The sequence below is a fragment of the Oncorhynchus kisutch genome, linkage group LG14 (assembly GCF_002021735.2).
Source record: "Oncorhynchus kisutch isolate 150728-3 linkage group LG14, Okis_V2, whole genome shotgun sequence".
In the NCBI taxonomy this organism is placed as follows: domain Eukaryota; kingdom Metazoa; phylum Chordata; class Actinopteri; order Salmoniformes; family Salmonidae; genus Oncorhynchus; species Oncorhynchus kisutch.
In genome coordinates, this window is record NC_034187.2 from 66064001 (window position 1) to 66083506 (window position 19506).

Sequence of the window (19506 nt, forward strand, 5' to 3'; positions counted from 1 at the left end):
TTGTTCGTAAATTGCGAGCATTGACAGATTGTTTTGCTCTCGGAGTGTTCGGAGCGCACACTGGAGTAGGGTTGATCCGAGTGCTCTGACCTCACAACAGCTGTCAAGCACCCAAGCTAACTGGCTAACTTTGGCTAGCTTGCTAGCAACTTCCAGAAACAAATGAGAGAACACCTCACCCTGACCATTTTATTCGCCCTAGCAGAGCTGGTTAGGCTGTTTTCATGCTGTCTAGAGCATTAGTGCTGCTGGAAACAATTTAATTACACAATTTTGCCAACGTTTAATGACACCGTCCATATTCAACGGGTTGCGCATTCGTAAATTCATCAGTTATTCTGCACTCTGGCACACTCAGACGAGAGTGCTTTGAAATTGGAGTAGAAAGCCAGAGTGAATTTACAGATGTGCCGCTAGTCATTTTAGATATCTCATACTTCTGAGTGTCCAAGGCCCTGTCAAAATGGAATTAGTTATTTGTTTTTTGGGGATAGTCAACAAAACGATGTATAGTGGCTGAAACAGAAATACAATCCACTCCATTTCAAAAGCATGTGTTCTTTTTGTGCTAGAATATATATATATTTTCTCAAAATATGAAAACATATCCCAAAAATGTGGTCCCCAACCAGTCATGACTGAATACAGTCTTGTAACGTCATTAAAGATTGGGAGTCTTTTAAGATCTTTAAGTAGAGAATAGGGTCTTGTGGTAACAAAATCATAGACACCCCCAGAAATACTCTATCATGTATAGGACTCATATCCAGTTCCATCACAATGATCTGAGGCCCTTTTTAGGGGCTTCACTGTAAAAGATCACTATCACATTACACCATTATCTCATGTAACTTAATAACTCTCTCTCTCTCTCCCTCCAAGTTCTGCAAGTCCCTCTTCAAATGATTTAATCTTGTGGTGCATTTTCGATTGTAATTCCGACGCCCGTAGTCATTCTGAATATTCATAATCTTCTGTTGCTTAAAAATGAAATTGAAGAGACTGTGTAATGTCAGGGGAAGGGGTAAGGGGGGACAGGAAGGATTGCTCCTTCTACTAAAAATGCACCCTGCATGTTAAGTGAGGGGCCCGGGGGATAGACATGGTGTAACTCAATTAGCATGGGAAACTAGCATGGTTTTGTATTTCTGCCTACTGCATACTTAAAAGGTAGCGATCCCAAAATGACACAAAACATTCACGTTCAGTAATGCATACCACTTCAAAAACCACCACAGAAAAGAAACTAGGTCCTGTAAACTATAAGCACTATGACAATTGAATAACAAAAAATATAATTGTCTCATCCATCCACAAACCTGGCCTAGGACCATCAATCCACAGTGCTTGCCTACAGGACCATTCATTCTAACCGGGTACTTAACTCTTAAAGGCCATATGTCCCTTGCACAGTATTTCCTTCACAGTCACAATGACTCCCCTCCTAACTCAAATCATTTCATCAAATTCAATTTAATTTCATAAAGCCCTCTTTACGTCAGCAGATGCAACAAAGTGCTTTAAAGATAAACAGCCGAAAACCCCAAAGAGCCAAGGATTAAAAAAGATGAATCACAGTGGTCAGGAAAAACTCCACAGAAAAAAAGGAACCTTGGAAGAAAGCAACAGAGGAACCAGGTTCAGAGGGCTGACCAGTCCTCCACTATACTCATAGCTCCACTAGAGAGGAACCAGGGTCAGAGGGCTGACCAGTCCTCCACTATACTCATAGCTCCACTAGAGAGGAACCAGGGTCAGAGGGCTGACCAGTCCTCCACTATACTCATAGCTCCACTAGAGAGGAACCAGGCTCAGAGGGTTGACCAGTCCTCCACTATACTCATAGCTCAACTAGAGAGGAACCAGGGTCAGAGGGTTGACCAGTCCTCCACTATACTCATAGCTCCACTAGAGAGGAACCAGGCTCAGAGGGTTGACCAGTCCTCCACTATACTCATAGCTCCACTTGAGAGGAACCAGGCTCAGAGGGCTGACCAGTCCTCTACTATACTCCTACCTCCACTAGAGAGGAACCAGGCTCAGAGGGCTGACCAGTCCTCCACTATACTCATAGCTCCACTTGAGAGGAACCAGGCTCAGAGGGTTGACCAGTCCTCCACTATACTCCTACCTCCACTAGAGAGGAACCAGGCTCAGAGGGCTGACCAGTCCTCCACTATACTCCTACCTCCACTAGAGAGGAACCAGGCTCAGAGGGTTGACCAGTCCTCCACTATACTCATAGCTCCACTAGAGAGGAACCAGGCTCAGAGGGCTGACCATTCCTCTACTATACTCCTACCTCCACTAGAGAGGAACCAGGCTCAGAGGGCTGACCAGTCCTCCACTATACTCCTACCTCCACTAGAGAGGAACCAGGCTCAGAGGGCTGACCAGTCCTCCACTATACTCCTACCTCCACTAGAGAGGAACCAGGCTCAGAGGACTAACCAGTCCTCTACTATACTCCTACCTCCACTAGAGAGGAACCAGGCTCAGAGGACTAACCAGTCCTCTACTATACTCCTACCTCCACTAGAGAGGAACCAGGCTCAGAGGGTTGACCAGTCCTCTACTATACTCCTACCTCCACTAGAGAGGAACCAGGCTCAGAGGACTGACCAGTCCTCTACTATACTCCTACCTCCACTAGAGAGGAACCAGGGTCAGAGGGTTGACCAGACCTCTACTATACTCCTAACTCCACTAGAGAGGAACCAGGGTCAGAGGGTTGACCAGACCTCTACTATACTCCTAACTCCACTAGAGAGGAACCAGGGTCAGAGGGTTGACCAGTCAAATTCAGTTGATGCTACATCAAATAAAGTTCCCTCTCCTTAATATACATTTTCCACTTTCCTTCTCATTTGTTCGCTGTAGAAGTAATTGATATCTCCATGTGTCAGTGTTTTCTCTAAGGCTGACTGCACACGCACAGGACCTGGGAGGCATATACTTCTCCTTAATGTTGAACACAATTAGAATGGAGTCCCCCAGGCTTGGTGTAGCCTGCAGCTAGTCTCTAGTCTCACACAGCTGCCAATTCATCTTCTAGTGAACACACTGTGATGCATGCCACGATGCGTGTCCCCATAGAGAGGGGATGTGCTGTCACCATAGAGAGGGGATGTGCTGTCTCCATAGAGAGGGGATGTGCTGTCCCCATAGAGAGGGGATGTGCTGTCCCCATAGAGAGGGGATGTGCTGTCCCCATAGAGAGGGGATCTGCTGTCCCCATAGAGAGGGGATCTGCTGTCCCCATAGAGAGGGGATCTGCTGTCCCCATAGAGGTTCTCTCCTTCCTTCAAAGCTATTTTTAATCAGCAGTCAGGGTTTTCCTGAGATTCCCTCCTCTGCTTTTTTTGAAGGTTGTTCACTCAAGGGGAGGTTCACTATTGCATACACCAAGGGTAACTATTATTCTCCAATGGGATTCTGATTCTATGCTCTCCGGTCCTGTCTCTCTACTCACCTACTCACTCAACAGGTTGTCTATAGTAGCGGTGGGTTTTGGGATGAGGAGCAGTGTGTGACTGGGTGGGCCGCTGGTCAAGGGGGAAGCTAGTGCCAGCTGTCGCTATCAGTGTTTTGCCAAGGAAGACACATTATCGCTGCACACAGGTCTGATATTTCCCAGGAAACTAGTGTGTGTGTGTGTGTGTGTGTGTGTGTGTGTGTGTGTGTGTGTGTGTGTGTGTGTGTGTGTGTGTGTGTGCGTGCTTGCTTGCGAGTGAAAGATCTGGGTTCAAATACATTGGAGTATTTATTATGAAATACTTATTTTTCTTTGAGTATTTTCAAAATAAACTACCTCTATTGAAATGATTTGAAAGTATTGTCAAATGATTTCCAAGTATATTTCCAAATTGAATAATATAACATATCTAAATGTCTTTGAAAGTAATTGAAATGGCCAAAATTGTATTTTAACTCAGGTGTGTGTGTCTGCGTGTGTGCGCGCGCCGAGTGCCTGTGTTTGTGTTTACATCGCACTGATTGATACGACACATTGGTGCTTCTAGGTGTCTCCATTTAATTTAGAAAAAAACTAGAACCTGGCTCAGGAACAGATATTAGCTACTCAACGTAATTGTGTCCTGCCATCCGACAATTAGATAAACAATCAACACCAGGAAGAAAAGTAGTGAGTGTGAGAAGCTGTTCTCTTCCTCTCCTCTTCCTGTGGTTTACCTGCTGCTACTCTATCCTGTGACAAATCCTCACGTTGCCTGGGGACAGATTTATGGCTACCACAATAGCTAGAGCCTGTATTGGTTTCATATCTCAGCCTGGATTTGCTCCCTGGCCAACTATGACACTGGCCAGTGCTCTGAAGGACTCCTGGGGTGGCAGAGTGGTCCCTCAGGCCCAGAACACACAGGCTTAATGGACCGCCAATCAATCCTCTGATCCTGTAGGATTACACATGAGGACATCATCATCACTCCCTCTTTCCTCCACCCCCCCCCATTACTCTCAGTTGGTTTAAGGCTCACAATTGTTTCTCTCTCACATCATAAAATGCTTCTCGTTTCAGCCATTACCTCAGAGTAGAGGCTGTTTCAAAGCTGTGTGTGCTGTTGATCAGTAGCTTTGTGAACCTGCAGCGCTATGAGTAATAAGGAATGACTCACAGACTACCCACCATTCCTGCAAATCCACACCCTATACTACGATATACAGTGCTATAATTAAGCAATAAGGCCAGAGGAGGTGTGGTATATGGCCAATATACTATGGCTAAGGGCTGCTATTACGCTTGATGCAACGCAGTGTCCTGGATACAGCCCTTAGCCGTGGTATATTGGCCATATACAGTTGAAGTCGGAAGTTTACATACACCTTAGCCAAATACATTTAAACTCAGATTTTCAAAATACCTGACATTTAATCCTTGTAAAAATTCTCTGTCTTAGGTCAGTTAGGATCACCTCTTTATTTTAAGAATGTGAAATGTCAGAATAATAGTAGAGAGAATGATTTATTTCAGCTTTTATTTCTTTCATCACATTCCCAGTGGGTCAGAAGTTTACAGACACTCAATTAGTATTTGGTAGCATTGCCTTTAAATTGTTTAACTTGGGTCAAACGTTTCGGGTAGCCTTCCACAAGCTTCCCACAATAAGTTGGGTGAATTTTGCCCCATTCCTCCTGGCAGAGTTGGTGTAACTAAGTCAGGTTAGTAGGCCTCCTTGCTAGCACACACTTTTTCAGTTCTGCCCACACATTTTCTATGGGATTGAGGTCAGGGCTTTGTGATGGCCGCTCCAATACCTTGACTTTGTTGTCCTTAAGCCATTTTGCCACAACTTTGGAAGCATGCTTGGGGTCATTGTCCATTTGGAAGAACCATTTGCGACCAAGCTTTAACTTCTTGACTGAGATGTTACTTCAATATATCCACATAATTATCCTCCCTCATGATGCCATCTATTTTGTGAAGTGCATCAGTCCCTCCTGCAGCAAAGCACCCACACAACATGATTCTGCCACCCCCGTGCTTCACGGTTGGGATGGTGTTCTTCGGCTTGCAAGCCTCCCCCTTTTTCCTCCATACATAACGATGGTCATTATGGCAAAACAGTTATATTTTTGTTTCATCAGACCAGAGGACATTTCTCCAAAAGTACGATTATCCCAAAGTATGTTTATCCCTAGGAGACAGAACGCGTCTCCTTCCTGAGTGGTATGATAGCTGCATGGTCCCATGGTGTTTATACTTGTGTACTATTGTTTGTACAGATGCATGTGGTACCTTCATGCGTTTGGAATTTGCTCCCAAGGATGAACCACTTGTGGAGGTCTACAATCTTTTTACTGAGGTCTTGACTGATTTCTTTTAATTTCCCCATAAGGTCAAGCAAAGAGAAACTGAGTTTAAAGGTAGGTCTTGAAATACATCCACAGGTACACCTCCAATTGACTCAAATTATGTCAATTAGCCTATCAGAAGCTTCTAAAGCCATGACATCATTTCCTGGAATTTTCCAAGCTGTTTTAAAAGCACAGTCAACTTAGTGTATGTAAACTTCTGACCCACTGGAATTGTGATACAGTGAATTATCTGTCTGTAGACAATTATTGTAAAAATGACTTGTGTCATGTATAAAGTAGATGTCCTAACTGACTTGCCAAAACTATAGTTTGTTAACAAGAAATGTGTGGAGTGGTTGAAAAATGAGTTTTAATGTCTCCAACCTAAGTGTATGTAAACTTCCAACTTCAAAACTCTGAGGTGTCTTATTGCAATTATAAGCTGGTCACCAATGTAATTAGTGCAGTCAAAAAATGCTTTGTCATACCCTTGGTATATGGTCTGATATACCATGGCGTTCAGCCAATCAACATTCAGGGCTCGAACCACCCAGTTCATGTGGATGGATGGATAATTAGTCAAATGACTTCTAGTCACAGACTACCCACTATCCATGGATCGATATAAAATTGATAGGTGAAATAGACAGGTGAATGGACCACTTAATCAGTTCTCTATTATTTCTTTGATTTATGGCTATACCTTCAGAATTTGATGTGATTAGCCTTGAACGCATTCCCAGCATTTTAACACGGAATCATATTTTTGTCACAAAGAGTGGGTTAAGGAGATGGTGACGTACCTGCTAGTCCACAGGTTTGTGTGCACTCGGACCAGGGTGACCAATCAGATAGCTGGCAGTTGATGGGACACTCCACAACACAGGAAGCGTTCATCTGCCACTTCCTGTCCAGCCCCAGCTGAAAGAGACAAGAAAACAAAAAGAAAAGTACTTTATTTGGCCATTTGTGGAGAATGAGAGATTCTTCTTCTTCTTCGCTGTTTCCAAGTCGCCCAGGCAACACACCAACAGCTACCTGTCTGGACTCTGACGACAGAAGAATCGCTCTCATTAATCACCAATGAGCTTTGGAATGGAAAGAGAAGAACACAGACCTCTTCACAGAACTTGAGGTCGACAGACTTGCCGTCGCTTCGTACACAGTCCAGCATGCGTGTCTTCATGCCACTACCACACACAGCTCTCTCACTCAGCTGACAGGTGCTCCAATCTGCATAAAAAAACAAAATAGCATAAGAAACGTGAGGTGAAAAAGGAGACTGCCTACCTCCCAACCCCTTTTCCTCTGGAGTGCACTTAATTCATATCAAATGCCATGCGGTCTATATATACTTGATGTAAGATCACATTCTCTATTTACCATCCAGAGCCATATATTTCCATATTGATATTTGGCTCTGGTACCATCCATCGCATGCAGTAATCCAGGCTGACATTTGCTTTACCGGTGATGTTATAGGAGTAGTGATAGCAGTTGCTGTTGAGGCTGCAGGGCTCGGTCTCTGTGGTGTTGGGGCACAGCTTTCCCTCTCCAGGTTGACGAACGGGGTATGCTGTCCTATCCCGAGTGCTGATTTTGTTGCATGGCTTAAATCAGAGAAGAAGTCAATCAATTAATCAAACAGATTCATTTAAGAAGCCCTTTCTACATCAGTCGTAGTCACAAAATGATTTTACAATAACCTGGCCTAGACCTAAAGCAAGTCAGGAAATCCGCTTTCAGTTTGACGTTTGATGCGAACCAAATATGAAACCCTGTAAAAGTGAATTTACCACTTTCCGACCAGCAAATTGAAAAAGGTTTTCCATGAATATATATTTTCCCCTACATTACCCTCTGTCTATTTCCACCTCTGTCTATTTTCCCCAACCAACCCCTACAAGATAAATTGGTATATTCAGGTGTTTTCAGACCATTTCTATTTGGAGTGCTGTCTTCCCCTGCTTATACAGCCACATATTCCATATCCATGATCATTAACCTGGGAAGGGCAATGGCAGGGCACATGACACGGTTGACCCCTCTTCCCACTAGAGGTTCACCACGGGCACACACACACACACACACACACACACACACACACACACGCTCATACTTTCATGCACGTTTCACAGACACACATTTCCACAGCACTCTCCCATACACACACGCTCCCACACACGCACACGCGCACACACACACAGATATACACACACACAGGTCCCCCCCTTCCACCAGAGATATTCCAATAATACCTTGGTCACAGCATGCTATTTAGAGCTGCATGAGATCATCTTCCCTGCTGAAAGTCATCCTCCCTCTCTCTTTCCCTCCATTCATTTCAAAGGAAAAATCCTAGCTATTCTCCCACCAGATAATAACACATACTGAATAGCCAGCACTTAAATTGGTGCAAGCCTTACCGGAGCACCACACTAAATTGGTGAGAGCCCAGTAAGAACATAACACATACCAAATGGACATCACCTAAATGTGTAAGAGCCTTGCTGGAGAATCACACTTACCAAATGACATCATTCTAAACTGGTGAGAGCCCAACAGGAGAATCCCACTTATCAAATGACATCATTCTAAACTGGTGAGAACTCAACAGGAGAATCACACTTAACAAATGACATCATTCTAAACTGGTGAGAGCCCAACAGGATAATCACACTTACCAAATCACATCATTCTAAACTGGTGAGAGCCCAACAGGAGAATCACGCTTACCAATGACATCATTCTAAACTGGTGAGAGCCCAACAGGGGAATCACACTTACCAATGACATCATTCTAAACTGGTGAGAGCCCAACAGGAGAATCACACTTATCAAATGACATCATTCTAAACTGGTGAGAACTCAACAGGAGAATCACACTTAACAAATCACATCATTCTAAACTGGTGAGAGCCCAACAGGATAATCACACTTACCAAATCACATCATTCTAAACTGGTGAGAGCCCAACAGGAGAATCACGCTTACCAATGACATCATTCTAAACTGGTGAGAGCCCAACAGGGGAATCACACTTACCAATGACATCATTCTAAACTGGTGAGAGCACAACAGGGGAATCACACTTACCAATGACATCATTCTAAACTGGTGAGAACCCAACAGGAGAATCACACTTACCAATGACATCATTCTAAACTGGTGAGAGCCCAACAGGGGAATCACACTTACCAATGACATCATTCTAAACTGGTGAGAGCCCAACAGGGGAATCACACTTACCAATGACATCATTCTAAACTGGTGAGAGCCCAACAGGGGAATCACACTTACCAATGACATCATTCTAAACTGGTGAGAGCCCAACAGGGGAATCACACTTACCAATGACATCATTCTAAACTGGTGAGAGCCCAACAGGGGAATCACACTTACCAATGACATCATTCTAAACTGGTGAGAGCCCAACAGGGGAATCACACTTACCAATGACATCATTCTAAACTGGTGAGAGCCCAACAGGGGAATCACACTTACCAATGACATCATTCTAAACTGGTGAGAGCCCAACAGGGGAATCACACTTACCAATGACATCATTCTAAACTGGTGAGAGCCCAACAGGAGAATCACACTTACCAATGACATCATTCTAAACTGGTGAGAGCCCAACAGGGGAATCACGCTTACCAATGACATCATTCTAAACTGGTGAGAGCCCAACAGGGGAATCACACTTACCAATGACATCATTCTAAACTGGTGAGAGCCCAACAGGGGAATCACACTTACCAATGACATCATTCTAAACTGGTGAGAGCCCAACAGGAGAATCACACTTACCAATGACATCATTCTAAACTGGTGAGAGCCCAACAGGGGAATCACACTTACCAATGACATCATTCTAAACTGGTGAGAGCCCAACAGGAGAATCACACTTACCAATGACATCATTCTAAACTGGTGAGAGCCCAACAGGGGAATCACATGTACCAAATGGCCATCGTTTACTGTTTGTTTTTTTGTTACAATCGCTAGGACCCATTCCTCAATACTTAGGTCACTTTTTCAAAACTCTTCACACAGTGAGCACAACAGCAGTCTATGTGGGCTAAACTGTGGTTCATTTTTCATTTCTTTGGCACAAAATGCATTCAATGACTACATCTTTCAAATTTCATGAGTTCTTTTCTCACTCAGACACAACCATACATACTCTTTTCAAAACTGTTAAACTTAAGTTCAAAACCTAACATAACACAAAATTGAAAAAGACAGCAATTAGCTACATTTATACAGCAATACCTTATTAAAATATACTCCAATTAGCTACATTTATACAGCAATACCTTATTAAAATATACTCCAAATCTACAAAATGAAATACTATCAAAACAATTAGAGCAACCAAGGCTGATTCCCATTGTAGCTGAACACCTACCCAGGTGTTAGTCTTTCAATATCATTACCATCTATACAGAAGGGGATATTTTAGGAATAATGCTGTATTGTAATTTTAACATGGACCCAGACAGAGATAGAGAAGTGGTTGAGAGTGGAAGAAGAGTGGCTGGGAGGGGGGGGGGGGGAGTATGTATGCGTGGTGGAAGAAGACTGAGAGGAAGATCAAGAGCTGTAGTCTCAGATGAGATTATGGCTACTATAAGTGATCATGTAATAAATCATGGTCTATGAATGAGAGAGGCTGGTCTGAGAGTGCAGACAAATCTGCAAATCTTTCCGGCTAAACAACAGGTGAGATGTACATTCTACAAGGGCATCTGACTGAACTGCACATTACAGAAGTCAGTTGAGAAAAGCCTCCAAACCCACTTATGTGTCATTGTTTTTGTATTTCTGCTTAGGACCCAACAGTTACCTCCCACAGGCGGGAGAGGTAGGATTTTCACTGCAATCGTTGATATGGTCATCAGAAACAATGACATAAAACTCACAGAGATTTGGGACAGTGTTGGCAGACAACATTACATTTGGAAATATTCACAATGTAAGCAGAACAACTATTTCTAGAGTCCTGAAACATAAAGTCAGAATGAAGCAGTTGTACACTGTCCCCTTTGAGAGGAACTCTGAACGAGTCAAGCTACTCAGGAACAAATATGTCCAGGTAAGATGAGTATAAAATACAGAACTGGTTTTGAACAAAACCGAACAGAGCAGAGGTACACCATGGCATGTTTTTAGGCATAATGTAAACAACCGTAATAGCCTAACTATTATGTTGCCTTGTGGATTTATTTTAGAGAGTCATGGAGATTGAAGCCAGGCAAACACCCCACATATTCATCTTTGTGGATGAGGCTGGTTTCAAGTTGGCCAGTAACACGGCGGTGAGGAAGGAATGTGATTGGTAAAAGAGCCACAGTGGATGTCCCAGGCCAGAGGGGTGACAATATCACAATGTGTGCAGCAATATCCTCTGGTGGATTGTTGTTACACAAACTGCTAATTGGGGCCATACAACATCAAGCATCTCATTTCATTCCTGCATGACCTCTATGGAAGGTTGTGCCAGGTGAGGAAAGGGTTGCAGTGATGCGAAATCGGCCAACATTTGTAATTGTATGGGACAACGTGGCATTTCACCACTCCCATGCAGTCACAGAGTGGTTTGCAGCCCATCCCACGATGGTGTCACTTCTCCTCCCACCTTACTCTCCATTCCTCAACCCCATAGAGAAATTATTTTCCTTATGGAGGTGGAAGGTTTATGACCACCATCCACATAATCAAATGTCCCTCCTGGACGCAATGAATGCTGGATGCCTGGACATATCTGCAGAAGATTGCCAGGGATGGACCAGGCATGCCAAAATATTATTTCCCAGGTGTATTGCCCAAGATGACGTAAGATGGTGTGGATGAGAACCTGTGGCCAAATGCAGAAGACATAGTTGACTAGCATTGCTACTGTATCTGTGTCGGTAGATGGTGTGTATACAAAGTCTTGTATTTTGGAATCACTCAATGCCAAAAAATGACATAAAACATATTGATGCATATTGTATCATGTCTGATTCATTCCTGTAACATATACTGCAGTGGATTCTAAACAGTAGAGAGGTGTCAAGACATATTACAAAAGAAAACATTGTGTAATGCTACCTGTTGTTAGTGTTTTTTAGATCATGTTTTTATGAGTGACAAAGTGTGCTTGTTGGGTAACAACCTTTGCTTGTATTATGGAAAAATGTGTTGATTTGAGACATGTATGAAGTGTTTTGGTAGTTTTAGTGCATTTTAGATGTGAAATGCTGTGCCAAGCTGAAAGTTGGTTAGGAGAACTGTGTGAAGAGATTTCAAGAATTGAACTAGGTATTGAGAAATGGGTCCTGGCGAATGTAAAAAACTGTAAATTGGTGCAAACCCGAAGTGAAAGTTGCTGACAAGAGCTCTGCTGTGAATGACATTTCTGAACATGGGAATATGGCTGAAACAGGTTCAATAGAAAGTTGACACTTGGCATGATTGGCCAGTTATTATATGTTAAGGTGTGAGACAAAGATCCACGGTGAGTAGCACAACAGGTATTTCAGGTAATAGTTAACCCTTTAAGCAGTCTACGCTTGTTTTGAGTGTATTCAGCACCACAGCCTCAGAATATAACAGATTAGAATAGTCCTGCACTGGTCCACCTACTGAGATGGACTTTACTTTGCTCCTAACCAAACCCAGAAAACACAAAATATCGGAAATATTGCAAAGGGATAAAATAGGTGCTAAAACAACAAGGTTGTCAGCATCTGTCCATACCAGTGAGCAGCTGCTCCAGGCCCCCCAGTCAGACAGGACACAGTCCTCAGGGCAGGGCAGCTGGCGGTCTCTGGCCCCTAGAGGCATCTCCTCTGGGTCACACAGGTAATCCTCCACAGGGTCCGACGGCCCATTGATAGTATTCTGCATACACCTGGACAGAGGGGGGACGATAGGTTAGCAATACTGATACAATTATCGTTGGTTTTTGTAGAGGAGATAAAGGCGAGATGAAGGCAGGAATCACCTTGAATGAATGAAGCTAAGAAAACGTCACAGAACAGGGTTAGTTGGAAAGACTGTCGCGGGTCCTTCAGTCCACTAGGAGCTGAAATGAATAAGTCAAATAGGCTGTTGTACCTATAAGAGCTGATCATCCGTACCTGATCTTTCTGGTCTGCACTCCTTCTCCACAGTTCTCCTTCAGGTCCACGTTGCTGACCTTCCAGACACTCCAGGGTTCAGCCACCCACACATACTGACCACAGTCACTGAGACAGGGCACCACCTCATACACCTTGTGAGAGACCACTACACAGTTAGCCACCCACGGTCACACCACCATCCATCCCATAGCAAAAACACATTTGTATATGATGAAATAGTATAGAGCAGGTTTGTGCTAGCGCAAAACTCATTCATTACATTTACTCCCACACTATTATCCATCCCATGGCAAGAAGAAATACATTGATCTGTACAAAAACACTATAAAAGGCAGTGACAAGTCACTCACCTGAGCCTGTGGACGGGGTCAGTTCATACACCAAGGAAAATAAGAAAATAATAGCGGGGAAACAGACAGTGAGTGTTTAAATATAGGATTATTAGAATGCAGTACACCATGTTCCCTTGTTTCTCTGTAGGAGCATGGAGTTCACAGTTCCTTCCCCTTCCTTAATCTTACAGGTAGCCTAGCAGTTAGAGTGTTGGGCCAGTAACTGAAAGGTATCTGGTTCGAAGTCCTAAGCTAAAATGTAAATGTGTACAAGCCCTAACTCAGCTAATGAATGAAACACTGAAAGATGTCCACTCTGGCTTCATTAAAACATTAACACTGTTATGGTTCCTTTAATCTAATGCATTAAATCATAATCAAAGTATTTTATTTAAACATTAAAACAAGCCAGAGACCTCTACCCTCGACCATGTTCTAGTCTTGCCCAGAAACAACCCTTATCCGTTATCCTCTACCCCCAAGAGACTAGAGACTAAGTTGTGGAGATCTGAGTAGAGTTTATCAATTTAAGCAATATGGAAAAAATCTGTCCAATCCTCTCAGATCTCTACAAGTGTCTTTGGGGTAAGGGCTAGTGGTTGTTTCTAGACAGGGCCAAGAGTGATGAATGTCCCCCACTCACCTGGTTGACATGGTCCAGTTTGGGGCACGGTCGACCACCGTTGTAAGGCTTCTCCCTCAGCCACTTGGAACGCACTTTGACCCCACTGCCGCAGGACTTGCTGCATCGTGACCAGTTTGACCACTCACTGAGCTTGCAGTCAGACGGACAGGGGATGATGCAAGCCTCCTCAATATACCCTGAAACCACAGAGACAACTAGGCTTCAGTACAGTTTCATCATCTGGCAGTATCTGTATCAGTTTACACAGCTGTTGATGCAGCAAGCTAAATCCAACATTCCTATTGATACGGATGAAAAGCCACAGAGAGGATTATAAAGAACTGAGATGGCAGCGCTGTGCAACAAACAGCATTATTACACTGTTTACTGTAGCTTGGCAAATGCAATGGAACAAGAGGGCAGCAGCCTGTTGTGCGATTTAGAAGACTGTTGTTTTTCTGGGCAAGTGAGTCAGAGAGAGGGAGAGAGAAAGAACAAGTGAGAGAGCAAGTGAGAGAGAATGAAACTGAGGCAGAGAGAGCAAGAGAAAGAGAGAGAGAGAGAAATGGAGGGAGAGAGAGAGATGGAGGGCGGGCGGGAGAGAGAGAGAGGTCATGATTTTGGGAGTTTTGGCAGGAGTGCTTCTCTCTCTGCTTGTTATTTATTTTTATCTGGGCAAAAAGGGTGGATTACTGAGCCTCATGTGTCCACTGAAAGAGCAGGGAGGTCAGAGGTCTTAGCTGTTTTGAGTGTTATTACTACTGCTACTGGAGCAAGGTCACAAGTTGTGACTCAAAACACAGGAACCTGTGTGGATCCTCAGCAGTGGAAATACATTAACATACTGCGAATTAGGAATTTTAGAGTGCATTCTTTTGTTCTTAGACTATTTATGTATGTTTGTGAAGTTGCTGAAGTAAGATAAGATCAGAAGAACAAGCACAGTGTTGTCTATTTTCCCTCTAGGACATAAAAAAAAACTAAGACTAACAGCGTTATTAGAGGGATATTTTTTGTTGCCCAAATTGATTACCCCCTAATCCAGCTGTATTTGGGCTTTTTCCTTTACATTTTAAGGAAGTCACCTGGTTACTATTCCTAAAAGACACACAAAAACAACTATTTGGAAACAACTAGTTAACCAAAATGAAAAGACAAATCAAATCAATCCAATTCCTGAGGAAGTGACCTGTGTAAGTTACAGACACTCTTATGATACAGTAACACTACTACAGATACACTGCATACTTTGTTTCGTTTTTTTGTGGTTCTATATAGAGCCATTTTGAAACAAGCTATTGAACCCTTTCGGTTCTATACAGCACAATTTTTTTTCCAACAGTATACTGTAGCAGAGAAGCTACTGTAAGACAGACAATCCCTCTATATTGTTAGTGGCCGCCCCACTACTGTCATGCCACTGGCAATAAGAGTCTGCCTGTTGGTCACTGCTTCTCAGAACCTGCTATCTCACTCACACTAATACCCGGCCATCACGCCAGAACACACCCATTGATCACTCACTGTCAACCTTTCCAGCCATCCTCGTTTTCTGTTTTAACATGGAACCATCCTGCCAAGCCCACGTAAAGCAGGGAATCAAATTGTCACTATAGTACTGTTTACAGACAGACTGTATGGTATGTTGTCTGTAAAAGAAAACGGGCAATGTTTTTTAGAACCCAATTCATACAGTCCCATTTTTTACCACGTTCTTGCTGTGGTAAGCCTTTTATATCTCCAGTGCACATGCCGGCAATCCATTAAATATACACATCACAAACAAATCCACTATTAATAGTTTGTAGGCAGGTCCTAAGAAACATACGACTAATAAAATAAAAGAATGGCATATTTTGAGTTTAAACTCAATAGTTATTTTGTTCATTAAACAGACAAGACACGCTTAGGCTATCATGATTACAGTCAACATGCATATATTTTATAGCAAGCTAAGATTATAATGAAATATAACAGAATAAATACCCTCCCAAAATTTCCCACACAATTTACGCCATGGCAGCATGTGGAACAGCTGTCATTTAAAAAAGTGATATTTTGAAACAGAGCCCAAGGCAAGCCCATGATTTTTTGATCCACGTTATATCTCTATAACTTTGTTACAGAGCAGGCATAGGGTCTTACATTGAAAGTATACCACCCTGCATCCCACTGCTGGCTTGCTACTGAAGCTAAGCAGGGTCAGTCCTGGTTAGTCCCTGGATGGGAGACCAGATGCTGCTGGGAGCATTGTTGGAGGGCCAGTAGGAGGCATTATTTTCCTCAGTTATTGGGTACCGTCTTTGGATAGAACGGTAAAAAGGTGTCCTGACTCCCATGGCACTTATCATAAGAGTAGTGGTGTTAACCCCGGTGTCCTGGCTAAATTACCAATCTGGCCCTCATGTGATCATGGCCACCTAATCATCCCCAGCTACCAATTGGCTCATTCATTCACCTTCCCCTCCCTTGTAACTATTCCCTAGGTCGTTCCTGTAAATAAAAATGTGCTTTCAGTCAACTTACACGGTAAAATAAGGGTTAAATCAATAAAATCATGATTCCAATAGTAAATAACAGCAATCTATACTTTTCAAAGCAAAATAACAGGCCTACACTTGATTGGCTACATTACTGCATGCTAAATGTTTCTGATCATGACTAGGTCAGATCGCGTAAATAAAAGTTTAGGCTTTGATGTTGGCAACACCTTTCAGATATAGAAAAAGGTGGAAAAAAGTTGGAAAGATGCTAATGTTGGCCGAAAAACTTATTGATTTGAAAAGTGTATACAATGGCTTGTGAAAGTATTCACCCCCTTTGGCATTTTTCCTATTTTGTTGCCTTACAACCTGGAATTAAAATAGATTTTGGGGTGGGTTGTATCATTTGATTTACACAACATGCCTACCACTATGAAGATGCAAAATATGTTTTATTGTGAAACAAACAAGAAAAAAGACAAAAAAACATGAGCGTGCATAACTATTCAGGAGATGGGGATGTTGTTCTCGGGGTGATGAGAGGTGTTGGGTTTTGAGCCAGATGTAGTGTTTTCCTTGATGGCCAATAAATTTGAGTCTCATCTGACCAGAGTACCTTCTTCCATATGTTTGGGGAGTCTCCCACATGCCTTTGGCCGAACACCAAACGTGTTTGCTTATTTTTTTCTGGCCACTCTTCCGTAAAGCCCAGCTCTGTGGAGTGTACGGCTTAAAGTGGTCCTTTGGACAGATACTCCAATCTCTAACTGTGAGGCTCTGCAGCTCCTTCAGGGTTATCTTTGGTCTCTTTGTTGCCTCTATGATTAATGCCCTCCTTGCCTGAGTTTTGGTGGGTGGCCCTCACATGGCAGGTTTGTTGTGGCACCATATTCTTTCCATGTTTTAATAATGGATTTAATAGTGCTCCGTGGAACTAATTATGTGACTTCTGAAGGTAATTGGTTGCACCAGATCTTATTTAGGGGCTTCATAGCAAAGAGGGTGAATACATATGCACGCACCATTTCTCCGTTTTTAATATTTTTCTCTTTTCACTTCACCAATTTGGACTATTTTGTGTATGTCCATTACATGAAATCCAAAATAAAAATCCATTTATATTACAGGTTGTAATGCAACAAAATAGGAAAAACACCAAGGGGGATGAATACTTTTGCAAGGCACTGTATGTAACCATATACCTTTTAATGTATTTGAATGTTTTTTAATATAACTTATTTTCCTTTTTTGTTTGTAATGATAATACGATAAATTATTATAAAAAATGTTATAATTTAATCCATAGCACGTGTGGGAGCCAATCAGGTAGGTTGGTTGTGGTGTTGGAGCAATAGAGCTACAATACCAGTGACTTGTGTATAGATATAGCACCATCCCTGATCTCCTATGGTTTCTTAAGCTGGGAAAAAAGGCACCGGAATCTTAGTGTGACGTCTAAGGCACAGTGGTGTTGGAGAGCTACACATACAATAGCAATAGCCAGAGTACGGCAATAGCAATTGCTTGTGGCGTCTCATGACGTCAAAGTTCTACACCATCAACCACACCACAGGCCCCATACTGCAAGTGAAGCTATGACTCACAGGCATGGGTTTACACAGAGAACAAACACTTTGATAAAGCGCTGCGTCTTCCTCGGGTTAACATGGACGATACGACAGCACTATGATTCCTACATTTCTTCTCTGCATCGGTTGGATGGCGATGCTGCTGTGTATCCCTGAATGCTAACACTTTGGGAAGAAAGCAGATCTGATGTTCTACGTCTGCATCGCTTGCTGTTTGGGGTTTTAGGCCGGGTTTCTGTATAAGCACTTTGTGACATCTGCTGGTGTAAAAAGGGCTTTATAAATAAATGAGATTGATTGAAATGTGATTGATGTTCCCCTGACAGATTTGGGCTAGGGGGCAGAGCGACTGCATCCTGCATCCTCTCCGTTACCACATTGATTTCTTCTCTTTTGAATGTACAATCAAGGGATGCTGAAAAGGACAGTGAGATGAGAGAAACCGCACTAACAGTCTGACATCAAATTAGGTCGAATGGTGCCGAATCAATAGAACACGTATGTAAATGATCGACTAATTATTCTTTTGATGGAGAGAACAACGAAACAATGTTCTCTAAATGTATTCAATAAGAGGTTGTAACAAATTGATGAGAATTCCAAAGACCACAACCAAAGTGTTTCCAATTGCATTGTCTTGTATTTCTCTACACTGATCATTGTTGTTTTCTGGAACAGGAAGTGGCCCACTGTGTATGATGATGTCATATCACTGACCATGCCTTTCATTGGAAATTCAGACACCTTGTATGAATCACAGTGGCTATGTTTAATGCATACAACTTTAAGTGAGTTAATGAGAGATGGTAGAGGTTGACCCACCGTAGCTGTTGCACCATGACAAAGGTAGACTAACCAACATAACATCATCATACATAGCGAGGTGACTTCCTGCTTATAGACATGAACAATCATAGGATGTTGGTGAGAAGTTTAGGACTCACCGTGGCTGTTGCACCGTGACGTCTCCACCAGCCTGTTGTCCTGGTCGTAACACACCATGGCCTGGTAGCGGTAGCCCTGGCCACACTCCTTGATGTCCCCCTGGACCTTCATGCCCGGCTGGCCCTCTACGCGCCCACCCTCAGGCAGGATGCAGTCCGACCAGTTCCCCATGGGCTGGGCGTTGTACTTGTTACAGGGGCAGTACTGGATCTCACTGAGGGGGTATACCTGGGTGTTCTTACACTGGTCTTGCTTTTTGCTCTTTCCTGGGAAGAGTGAAGGGAGGAAGGGAGGACAGGCAATCAATAAAAACTGATATGCAGTTAGCCTATGTCTAAATCACAGCTGCCGGAGAACAGCACATACCGACTGGTCATCGTTTGAACTGGTGAGAGCCCAGAATGAGGTCATTCCGCATTGGCTGCCAAATGATCTGGCCAGAATTGAAATTAACGTTTTAAAAAGCCGGTATCCTGGATCCAGATTAAGGATAGAGATGATCATATATCTTTTTACTCTATCTCCACTATCTTGGACCAGGTGAAAACGCAACGTGAACATATTTGGTTGGACCATGTGAAAATATTT

General features: G+C 43.0%; 1 protein-coding gene across 1 annotated transcript in view; it reads right to left on the reverse strand.

Moving 5' to 3' along the window:
• LOC109904414 (thrombospondin type-1 domain-containing protein 7A) overlaps positions 1-19506 on the reverse strand; it is a 186675-nt gene that overhangs the window by 45458 nt on the left and 121711 nt on the right. The window contains exons 13-20 of the mRNA XM_031788785.1: positions 18918-19184; positions 13920-14098; positions 13295-13300; positions 12942-13075; positions 12559-12712; positions 7283-7424; positions 6932-7047; positions 6618-6735 (exon numbers count right to left, since the gene is read on the reverse strand). Of these exons, the coding sequence (XP_031644645.1) occupies positions 6618-6735; positions 6932-7047; positions 7283-7424; positions 12559-12712; positions 12942-13075; positions 13295-13300; positions 13920-14098; positions 18918-19184 (1116 nt within the window). The remainder of the gene's footprint in view (positions 1-6617; positions 6736-6931; positions 7048-7282; positions 7425-12558; positions 12713-12941; positions 13076-13294; positions 13301-13919; positions 14099-18917; positions 19185-19506) is intronic.